General features: G+C 49.9%; 1 protein-coding gene across 2 annotated transcripts in view; it reads right to left on the bottom strand.

Moving 5' to 3' along the window:
* CBL (Cbl proto-oncogene) overlaps window positions 1-8,426 on the bottom strand; it is a 42,239-nt gene extending 33,813 nt beyond the window's left edge. For both annotated transcript variants that reach the window (XM_050910916.1, XM_050910917.1), the window contains exons 1-2: window positions 8,273-8,426; window positions 144-391 (exon numbers count right to left, since the gene is read on the bottom strand). In XM_050910916.1, coding sequence (XP_050766873.1) covers window positions 144-391; window positions 8,273-8,419 — 395 coding nt within the window. In that variant the 5' untranslated portion in view covers window positions 8,420-8,426. The remainder of the gene's footprint in view (window positions 1-143; window positions 392-8,272) is intronic.
* Between the last annotated feature and the right edge of the window lie 3,720 nt (window positions 8,427-12,146).

Here is a 12,146-nt window from a genome sequence, read left to right as displayed (position 1 = left end):
TTACTTAAAACTCTACACTTAAAGTCTCTTCAAAGTCTGTTTTCATGTACAGACAACATACCAACCAGCAGACATCTGTTCAAGCCCTTGTTCACTAAAGCAAATCTATATCTTAAATATTTGAAAACATTTCTCCCCTTTACCTAGGCTGAGAGTTCTCCTCATACATCCGCTCCTTCCCTTCCTTGAAAAGGCTGATGGTCTGCTTGGTTTTCTTCATCAAGTTCTCCATGAACACGCGGAAATACTCATTTTCTCCTAGGGTCTCCATCTTGCCCTCATAGCGTGATAGAATTGTTCGTAGATGCTGGTAGGTATCAGGTAGCAGATCTAGGATATAGGGTGGGCTGTTCTTCAATGCCAGTTTTGGGTTCTGACACAAACGCACCACCTACGGTTAATGAAGAAAATACCATTTTGAAAACTTAAAAATAGCAAGTAATGATCAGTTACTTAAACACAATTCAGTGTTACTTACAAACACAATACACTGAAACGTTCACTCTCAACAAACCACATTTGTTGCTCAAGTCCAGATAGGGAGCCCAGCCACCGTAAGAGTCAAATTCACAGACTGAAGTGCACGTGGACTCACAAAACTCCCAACGTACATATGATTATATTTCATGACGCTGCGTTTCACCCCAAGTGCATTTTCAAAAACAAAATTCAAGAAAATTCAATATGGAGTTTATAAATGGCAAGGATGTAATTTACCACATACGTGTCTAGTACTTCCTGCCACATTTCAGACTCTGAACACGCCCATAGGCAGAACTTTACCTGTCTACCTGCCCTGATTTTGGCTGCAAAAGTGACTTTTCACACCGACCCACATATTCAGGACAAATATACCCACAGAGGAAGTTCCACTGCTACAGATATCACTGATGCCAGCAAGTGTTCCCAGGCTGAAAGTCTTTTGAAGGCAACAGTGCTAGAAGAATCTCCTTTTCTTCCTCCTTGAATACATACAAGGACTAAGAGGAACAACAGCTTTTATTGATAACAACGACCATTAAGAAAGAATGAATGCAAAGGAATTTTTCTGTGCAAGAATGAGAAATAAGCTGTAGCATAATAGATACGGGAAGAGAAGTCTGGGTAAAAGTTTAGCTCGCAAGAACTTGTGTCCCCAGTTTATGCATCAGCTTTGTTTCTAACTTCTGTTAGATGAATCTCATAGCAAAACTAGATTCTTCACAATAATTTCTGTGGGTGGTTTTTGTTTTTTGTTTTTTTTTAACACCACATCCACAGTGATACCAGTAATTAGATTAAAGGGTTATTAGATGACCTCAACCTGTCTGCCGCTTGGCATACAACTTAACATCTCATTTTTCTTCCTTCCAAGCCACATGTTCTCTATTTATATTTTTAGCAGCCAGATCACATATTCTCAAAGTTAAGAACCTGAATCTATCAACCCAAATTTTTGCCATCTACAGTGAATTTATTGGATCATCAATAAAATAATTTTAGGCACTTACTTTTGCATTATGTAGTTAAGGCACAAGTAACAGGTAGAATATTCCTGTTCAGAACTCACAAGCTATACAATTGTTATACCTGTACACAAACAAAGCAGGATGCAAGCTGAACTTAATGTAGGTCCTTAACATACAGGGACATAGAGCTTACATGCCTAAAGCTCATGATAATAAGTTTATGTGATGGGGAGGATAAAGGAAGGAACTTCACCATCCACCATAGCCAAAATTTTCCAGTATCTAGACTGAGAAAATGATAAGTAGGGGTAACGTCAAAGCGGCAATTTGAAAAATTAGTCGTGCACTTTCAGTTATAAAAAGGGCTGAAACTCTAGAGTTGCGAGGTCAGTTTCAGACGTTTACAAGCTAAGAACCAGCAGCTGGTATAGTCTTACTGCTGTCTTGCTGACTAACAGCTTCTACCTTCTGCTATTTACATCAAACGTGAGAGGAAGGCCAGTGCAAAATGTAGATACGGTTTCCTAAAGTTCTCCACTGCAATGAATGTTACCTGACTGCTTAATACCAAGCACATGAATGAGGTCTAAACTAACAACAATGCCAGGTATAAGGGTATTACAGGTTCAAACAATGTAGCGCTGCAGAATGCAAACCTTAAGGGAAGTGGATAGGAAAAGGTAAAAGAACAATCTAACATCCTTTTGCAGTACATAATATCCACAAAATCTTGTGAAACTTTCAAGAGGAATTGACTAGTTCCCTACAATGCATACTTAAATACCTACTTCCCTTAAACACTTAAATGCTGACGGTAAACAAAGTAATTTATTCTGAAACAGTGCTTTAGCATTTAACTTTGCCATTCAGGGTATACGCAAAAGCAACCTTGTCAAGTTAAGTGACATCTCCAATTATATCGGACGTACAGTAGTGCCTCTAATAACAGCTGACTGAGAAAGACTCAATTTCAGTGAAGAGAAAGGCACCTAGTGCATCAAAACTCAAACAGAAAAAATCTGACTGCCATTAAAAGAATCACATGCCTAAAAAAGTCTCTGCAAGAATACATGGGAAAAAACTACCAAAATTTTCCCTCCATTTTGAAGAGGCTGCCAAGGATTAGGAGGTCTAGATAAGGAGATGGATGGTCAGAAAACTGACTTATCCAATTGATTCTGATGCCTCAATTGCTGCTTCCTTGGAGCCTGTGAACATTGTACAATGAACCACATCAACAAATTGAGTCAACAAATTTGTCTCCTGAATAAAACTAGTTTCACTATGCAGCATGAATAGGTTCTAAATATGCTCCTCAGACACAGCTGAATTGTGCTATGGATAGCAAAGTCTTTTCTTCAACAGAAATTGTTTATTACACAGTGGGTTTAAAACCTTAATAAAAACAGTCAGCTCTTATGAGGAAGCCACATTAAGCAAGCATACAAGTCAGAGTATGCACTTCTCAGTCATCTGTAATAGAAAACAGTTTGGCTGTTACCCCTTGAAAATACCCAGCTATAGAAGAAGCAGACTCACTGTGTTTCAGTAATGTAACAAACTTCCCCACAGCAGAAACAAGCTCTGCAAACCACTCATAGCCTCTATAAAATGCTTCCCAAGAAGTGACTTGCAAAGATAACTCAAATAGTTAACAGAAAGGCCAAAACTGCTGTGATTTTATTATCAAATGAGCTTCTTTATATACCAAGTAGACCAAAATTAGCTAAGATAAGCATTTAAACAAAGCTATGCAACTAGGAACTGCTGCCTCTTGAGCAAACTTGGTTGTTTTATAACACAGCAGCAACAAAACCAGTTGTATTTTGCTTGTTTCTCTACGTGTGCACTTGCAGCATCGTGACAACGAGAAAAGGAATGTTCCCAGCCCTGGGAACAGCCGCCCCTCAGCGACCTATCCTGCCTTCCACAGGGACCAGCAACGTGGAAGGAAATTGAGCAAAAAGCAGCAAATATTTTCGATTAGGTGTGATGGCAACAAACACAAGCAATCCGTGTTTTTAAACTACGATCCAAACTCATCCAAGTTTGCCCGGCTTATGCTTTGTTCTCTCAGGAACAAGCCTTTTACAGAGACATTTTTGGGTTTTTAGAAATACCAATAAAGCATTTCAAGCTTAGCATGAAGATTCTAAGAGGCTGGCCTGTGAAGAACCCTAAAATTGACTTCACCAATTTTCATTTTCCAAACTCAAGAGGAGAAAATAATCAAAAAACAGTTTCCCCCCTCAGTTTTGAAGACAGACTCTATTATCTGCTCATTCGAGAAAAAAAATCTAGGCCTGGAACTGAGTCTTTCCCCTCAAGATTCTGCAGCTTGCCTTCACTGATCTCTGCATTTAAAATATTTATCTTCAGCACTGCTTCATTAGACTTGTACAAATAAATGAACTGGGTAACTAGCATAGGAAAGCAGTGACACTATATACAGAGCGCTGTCACAGGCACAACGTATAGATTACCTGAGAAACACAGCAAGAACCATGAGCTTTTTAAAATACTGCAGTCAGGCTACGTAGTTGGATTAGGTACACGTTAGTAGAAGCAAGGAAGAAGGATTCAGGAAAAACGAGATACCTAAGCAAATGCACTCATTTAACAATACACAGTATTTGTTAGGAAGGGCAGAGAGTGCTGCTTAACAGAGGACACAAACCTATACAAATTGTGGCCCCTCAAGGCAGACTCACCAGCTGCCACACTAGCAGGCTGTGTCCTCCAACACACCCCGAATCCCCCTCTCTCAGCTTCCTATCTACCTGTCCCATCCTCTTGGTTCATTACTTGCCCCATTTTGCTCATCCTCAGCCCTATCCACGAAAAAGCTAGCACCAGCCTGTTTGCTGCAGCCATTGATATGGCACCCCATTTCTTGTTCTGGCAGAAAGTCCCCAGCACAGACACCACCTACCTGCTTGCCTCAGATGGGGGACAGTGTCACAGAGTTCCAGGCCTGACAAGCCCCCAGGTCCTACTGTGCCAGATAACTGTTTTTCCCTTCCAGCTCAGACCCTGTCAGCACAGTTCTGAAAAGCCATAGTTCTTTCCTTCCTTTAAGAGCTAAATAGCTAACCTCTTTATTGAAATCACATCTCATTTCATCTTAAGCCAACAGCAAAAGAAAACCTACTCAAACTTCTCTTATCTCCTGCTGAATTTGTATTTGGCCTCTCTTCTACTTACAATGAATGTGACCTACAGTGGAATTTCTCTATATCAGTTTTAGAAACTGAATGGCATCTGTACGCTGTTTAGAGAAGCTTTATCTCAAAGCTCATCTTCCTCCTCCATGTCTTACTACAGGTACTCTACCATTCTTCTGCTACATCCCTTATACCTCATCCCAAGCAGTTCATGACTACACCACCTACTCTTCAAATACTATCCACAGCAATGAACTTAAGTGGTCTGCATTATCTGCTGCCCAGATCACATTTGCAAGAACTGATTCATAATCTCATCCTTTTGTGTAAAAAATACGAATTGTTTTCACCAGCCGATACATCATATGTTTTCCTATACTAAGCGCTGCTTTATTTGCTAAAGACAGTAATAAGATGAGCAAGCAAGATAAAAACAAAATTAACAGCAGTTCCTCCCACTTGAACCAATCTATACACTTCACCAGGTTCAAGACACTGCAAGGAAATTGCTATGTTGCTTACTGTGCTATTCGCCACTGCAAGCTTCCAGGCTCACAAGACGTCTGACAACACGTTCAGCTTCCAAAGACACATTTAACCTCTATTCTGTAGATAAACACATAAATGTCACCTAATTCAGCTGAAGGTGAACATCCTGCCGCACAGTGATGAAAAGGGCTATTTTATGTCCATACTATATGTGACCACATGCAACTGTAGGAGGAACGGTTAGTACTGACAAACATTAGAACTTCACGCGAAAGAATCTGAAAGGCAAGAATACGTCAGGCAGCTTATGGGAAAATATTTGGACAAGAATCAACCTGCATAGGAAATTCATCAGTCACATCCGAAAACAGAGATGCACGAATGCTTTGACAACACCAGCTAATTACGCAGACTAACGAATCAGGTCGTGAATGTACTGTACGCACATAGATACAGCACACATTTCTGAAAGGCAAACATATCATCTATTAAACATGCACCTAAATATTTTTTTTATTTGCACCTGTAATTTCATTTACTTGGCCCAGAAAACTAACCGATTTTCAACACCTTCCATTCATTTTGCCCTTTTCACCACTAGTTTCACTAGCGCTGTGTTTGCCTGGCAATTTGCTACACTACTAAAAAGATTTTTAACAGATGTGTTCTCATAAGTGTGCATAAGTACAACTAAAGTCTAGCTGAAATCTGAAAGGCTTTTCACAGCCAAATCTTTCCTCCTGTACAAATCAGACTGAACAACTAACTCTTCAAGATGTTAAAAATTAAGTCTACACCTAAGAGCTTTCGGATGCTGCCTATGAGCAAAATTGTGAAGTCAGTGCACATTTAAAAGAGGTTACTTTAACTTGTGACAAATACAACAGTAGCCTTGGCTTTTCTGTGGTGATATCATAGTGGAGAGGGTTTACAGCCAAGGACTGGCTATGCAGATCTGAAGCTGTGAAAGTATCCCCCCCAAAAAAAAACATCCCATGGCAATTCAAAATGCCAAGGTAATCAAAGTTTTTTTTCCAGGCCAACCTTTTCCTTTGAACAGACCAGGTTATGAGGTCAAACACAGGTTGACATTCACATCTGTATCACATGCACAAGAATGAAGATGTGCATTCTTACAAGTTGTATCTGCAAGTTAAACTTATTTCGAAGAGGATCATGTTTCCATGCTCAAACTACCTTTCCCACATTAGCACTTATGCTTGCCCTCAATATTTGTAAGAGAGTCACTGGCACTTCTCAAAAGACATTTTTCTTTATCCCAATCTCTCTCTGTAGAAGGTGATCAAAGCTCATCACAAGCACAGCAAGGCACAACTATAAACCATGTCTTTTGTTGAGCCAGCCAACACAAAGTGATTTCTTGGCATGAATGTAATTTAATATGCCTTTAAAAAAGTCATCTACTCTGCCTGCTTTAGCATTTACTGCAGGAGATTCAGACACTGCATGCATAAACAATGCAGGGAAAAGAGAAAGAAAAGTTGAAATGCATAAGCCTGCAGGGCAATTGGATGAGGTATGCCCATCACCCCTGCTTGCTCTGCTCCCAGAGGGGAAAAAGGTGGTGAGGTGACACTCCCCAAGGACTGCAGGCAACTTTGGTGATGCTCTTACTCTGCACTACTTTTAGGGTCCTGAACCCAGCATTATAAAATGCACTGCATGTTTTAGACTCCAACATGTCAAGCCTAACCTCGATTCTCAGGGCTGAACAGTAATAACATCGGAGGATCAATCAAAATACCAGGAAAAACGTTAGAAGATTTTTATTTTATGCCCACTTCTGGATGCCTATGCTCACTTACTGGGTCATACTATAAATAACGCTAGCATTCACTAACAACTCACCAGGATTTCTTAAAACAATGCATTTACCAACACACCTAGCCGGGCTAGTAAATCAATTGCCATACCCCATCGCACCATCAGGCCAAACGGTCTGGTGTCCTGCCCCCGGCAATAGCCATTTCCTGGCATTTTAAAAGGTGGAGGAGGGGAGAGTCCTAATGACCCCAGAGTGCAGTGCCCCGCATAAAGGCATGGGACTGGAAGATGGCCTTTCCAATTCCCACACCACAGGTTTTTGTTGTTTAACATTAGATTTCACACTCCTTATATATGTGTAACTACATGCAGCTATTGCAGGGAGTTTTATTCAGACTTTTACAGTTTTTACCAGGCTCCCAGTTTTAAGGAAAAGGCTTTGTGCTGAGCTCAGTAACATGCCCCTATTCATTCAGAAAAGAATAATCTGAACTGCCACAAAGCAGATGCTCAGCCTCACCATCCAGTACCCACACACCAGACTATCACAGGCCGAGGCTCACCTTCAGACAACCAAATCCTAGATTCCTCCCTTGTGCAGTTATACACAGGTAGGACCTACTGCTGACACCACCAGGATGCACCTGCAGCTCCCCACCCATAAGCAGCCTCTTCCCCCATCAGCACCACCAGTGCCCACCCCAGCGTCTACAAGAATGTGACGGTACAAATCCCAGATCCTCTTGAGCACGTCTGCTTCCTCCACCCCAAATCTTCCCCTCTTTCTCCAACCTCTTCCCCCCACAGCCCTGCACGCAGCTCATCCCTTGCAGAGCTACTGTTCTCCCTCCACACCTTCCAATCTTCGCATCCCACTCCCATCCTGCCTCTGGCCTCTCCTCCACCACACACCTCCACCAGCTCCCACATCCTTCCCCCCCGCAAAACGTTGCACCCTATTCTGCACCCATACAGCTCTCACACCCCCCTAAACACTTCATCCCAGCCCCACCCCGAGACATACACCTCTCTCCCCCAGCCAACCCTGCAGCTCCAGGCTTACCCTACCCCACAGAGCACCCTCTGCCCCCAGAGCCACACCATCGCCTCAGACTCTTCAGCCCAGCCCTATCCCAACCCCGCACAGCCCTGTCTGCCCTATCCCTCACTGCCCTACCCCAACCCCCACCCTGCCTCCCCAACCGCTTCAGCCCACCCCCACCCCCCACCCCCCCCCAGCCCCTCTACCCAGCCCCAGCCCGAAGCGCTTTGTCCCAGCCCTACCTCAACCCACCGGGCCCGCTTCCGCCCCAGCCCGACCCCCCGGAGCCGCCTCACAGCCCTCCCTGCCTGCCCAGGGCGGCCCGACGCCCCCGCCGGGCCCACCTTGTCCATGAGCTTCCAGCACTTCTCCACCATCTTCTTGTCCACGGCGCCGGGCTGGTGCGGGCCGAGGTGGTGGTGGTGCGGCTGGAAGGCGTCCTTCATGAGCCCGATCAGCCCCCCGGGGCCCTTCTTCAGCGGCGCCGACATGAGGGCGGCGCGGGGCGGCCGCGAGCGCGCCCACACCCGCGCCCGGCCCGTCGCCCCCGGCCGGCACCGGGCCGCGGCCCTGCAGGGCAACCGGGCGTGGGGGCGCTCCCGCTGGCCGGGCCGGGCCGGGCCGGGCCAGGCCGGGCAGGGGAGGCGGCGGCAGCGGGAGCCGCGGGCGGTGGCGGTGGCGGCGGCAGCGGCGGCGGCGGCGGGGGCGCCCGGCTCCAGCGCCGCTCCGCCCTCCGCCCCGGCCACGCCGCGCGCCGATTGGCGGGTCGCCCCCCCGCGCGCCCGGGACCGCCTCCTGCGCCGGGGAGGAGCCGGCGCCGATTGGCCGGCGCCCGCGTCCGGAGGGAGAGGGGCGAGTGGCAGCCCGTCCGCGAGGCCCCGCCCCGCGGCCGTGGGGCAGGCGCACGGCGGCGGGCGAGGGCGACACGCCGGCCATGTTTGGTGCGGGCGGGCGGGGCGCGGGCCGGGGCGGGGCGCGGTCGCCATGGGAACGGCGAGGGCCGCGCCCGGCGCCCGGTCCGCGCTGCCCCGGCCCCGCCGCCCCCGGGGCGCGGAGCGCGGCGGGACGGGCCCGGGCCCGGCGGCAGAGAGCCCGCGCGGGGCTCTCGCCCGCGGCTCCCTTCCCCGGGCCCGCTGCACGGCAGGCTGCGCCGGTTTCGCAGGCTGCAAAACAGGATCGTTTCCCTTTTCCAGCGGCCGGGTTCCCTTTTCTTCGAATGGCCGACGTCCAGCCCGAAAACGGGGAAGCGGCCCCGGGAACCGCGCTGCGCCCCTGCCGGGCGGCCTCTGCCCCCGCCCGTCCCCCGCGGCAGCTGGCGCTAGCGGGCCCCGCCGCCCTCCGCACCGGGTTGGCAAAACGTCCTCGCCCTGGAGGGCTTCACTCGCCCCGGCCGTGGGAAACCAGAAGCCTGCGCTCAAGCCTGCTCGGGCCGCGGCGCCGCGCCGTCGGCGGGCAGCGGGCGGGAAGGGGGCTGAGCCCGGCCCGGGGCGGGGACAGCACCCCAGGCGTGAGCCCTCGGCAGCAGGGCTGCCAGCCACCGCTGCAGAGAAACCGACCCCAACCCACCCCGCCGCGACCGGGACCGCACCCCCGAGGGTGCTGCGCGGGATGCAGGGTGCAGGATGGAGGATGCAGGGTGCAGCAGCGCCCCGGGCACTGGCCCTGCTGCGGGGGCACGGCCCTCTCCCGCGGCACTGGGTTGCTGGGGCTGCGCTCAGCGGCGGACGGCGGGCAGGAGCAAAGCCCGCTGCAGGGAGCTGAACCAACGTCTCCTTCGCAGGGATGGAAATGGGAACAGCTAGTAGCGCTGTGGTGCAGTTGGAAGGCACCTGGCTGCTGTCGGTGTCTTTGAGGCGTCTCCTTCTGCAAAGGCAGGGGAAGGAAAAGCCCACTGGAGCTGCTATCCCCGTTACCTGCAGCCCGGCTCCAACCGGTCCGCGGGGGCGGGAGCACGCACAGACCGGGGGGAGTGAGAGCGGACAGAAGAACAGGGAGAGAAAAGGAGACCAGGGAGCAGGTCAATTTTTTGGCAGAGCTGACATGACCAAACCTTCAGACATTACGACATGGGCTCGAAAGTATGTTCAGTTCTGTTTCTTTTCTGCCTTCAGATCCTCTTTCCAGCCTCCTTTCCCACGCAGAAGAACACTTCCTTTGCAAAAAAACAGCCGAGGCTGGTATGGCACAGCATCAGACTCACAGCACAGGCTTCAAGGAGGAAAGAAGAGAAAACAAAACAGCAAATGCTGCAGTTTGGCCAGCCTCACTCTGGGGAGCGTGAGTGCCCAGAGACTGGGCTCAGGCCCGGAGATTGGACAGCACAGCCTCAGCCTCTGGGGAGCAGGGGTCCACACTGGAGATGAACACCATGACAGAGCTCACCCCTTTGCTTCCCCTGCGGCACTCACGCACCCACTCTCATACGTGAGCCAGGACCCCTGGGGTGCCAGGTGTGCAAAACCACAGCAGCACAGAAAAGCCACTGCCCTGGTACACCGTCTGCCACAGGAGGGATATGCCATGCTCTGCTGCTGCTGCTCAGCCCCTGCCAGGCTGGGGCATGGCCACAGGACTCTGTGCTCAGGCTGTGGTGCTGCTAACAGGGAGGCTGTGCATGCCATCCCTCTCCTCCCATCCCTGCCGTGACTGTGCACACACATCATACATCAGCCTGCTTGTGTCACGGCACAGCACCGTGCTGCCCTACACCACCCTGGCTCCAGCGCTGCTTTCTTCCACGAGTCTCTGCCCGGGACCATGGCTGTCTGATGGCTGATGGCTCATGGTAAGTTCCTGCATAGCACATGGCTTGCTGAGGCATCAGATGACCAGGACAGCAGGAAGCAGCATGCAGCACTAGATATAGCAAGGGAGTCCTGCACAGATTGGTTATAAAACTCTCTGTCTTGATTTTACTGCCTTTGGTAAAGCTTGGTAAATATTTCTGGGACAGGCAGCTCCTTCTCTGGCTTTAATTACCTGGGCAAATTTTCCTAAGGATTATATTGACCTCAAATATGTCAACATTTGTTGAGGCCGTGTTCCTGAGGCTTTTCCCATTAGATGCTAATGGATTCTGGCTAATAGTCAAGCCGGATTGACCACCGGAGGGTGCCCTGGCCTGCTCCGGGATACCACAAGTACCTGGGGAGAGGGCTGGGGAGGGTTACACCAGCTTTGTGGAGCCAAATATAAAAATCACCATGGCCCCAATCCAAAGAGATCAGGGAACATGCTTGAGCAATTGCATTCCTAACTATCTGCTTCTCTGGGCATGATTCACTCCAAGTCGCGGCTGTATTTATGTGTGAGACTTCAAGCAAAGGTTGCTTTTACTTGGGACTGTTTCCTCCCTGGGGGAAAGAGGCGTCCAGCACCCTTCTGCAGGGCTCCCATTTGCTTCTGTCCCTCGGGCCCCTGCTGGGGCCAGGGCCATGCTCAGCACAGTGGTCACTTGCCACCACTGTGCCGGAAAGCCACGTCACACTGGTGGTTTTGAAATCGCTTCCCTCCAACCTGGTGACTGGCAGCCGAGAGTGTGTCCAGGTGCCTGGGTGCCTCTGGCTGCCCGTGTGTGTCTCATGTGTGGTTGTGAGTGGAGCAAGAGCACTGTCTAGGTCCCTTGCTGGTCATGCCACACAAGGCTGGGCGTAAATGTGTGCTCCTCTTCCCTTCTGTGTGCCCCACACTGCCTGCCAGCCAGCTGCCAGGCCTGCACATGCACTGACACCCCTCTGATTGCTCAGCTCTGCGTGGCTGGGCAGTGGTTTCAGATGCGTGTGCATGGGCGTGCACAAGGTGCACGGCAGCTTCTGTGCCTGCACGTCTGCACAGGGGAATGGCCCCCACCGTTGTCCCTGGCCCAGGCCCAGCTCCCCTGGCTCTCCACACCCAGCCTGCCACCCTGCCAGCTCCTCCGGCAGGACTGCGTGTCCCTGCTGGGCGTCCTTGGGTTGCCCTGGCAGCTTCCCCACGCACCAGCTCCTTGCTCCCGTTGCCTGCCTGGCTCCTGCTGCCTTGACCACGCAACAAGGTCTGCGTCCTGCTGAAGAACTGCAGCGCACCCAGGAATCACCTGCTCGCTCCCAGGTATTTGGGGTTAATCGTGTCCCGAGCAGAAACAGCAGTTTGAAATCCTCTCTCTTCCTGATTTTATAAAGATGATCCAAATCCAGCCGCAGTCCCCAGGGCAAAACTTGCAGCACTGAGCAGGAGGGT

This window comes from Gymnogyps californianus, chromosome 25, assembly GCF_018139145.2.
Source record: "Gymnogyps californianus isolate 813 chromosome 25, ASM1813914v2, whole genome shotgun sequence".
NCBI lineage: Eukaryota > Metazoa > Chordata > Aves > Accipitriformes > Cathartidae > Gymnogyps > Gymnogyps californianus.
The sequence above is the reverse complement of the archived record's forward strand: the minus strand, read 5'-3'. Positions and strand labels throughout refer to the sequence as shown.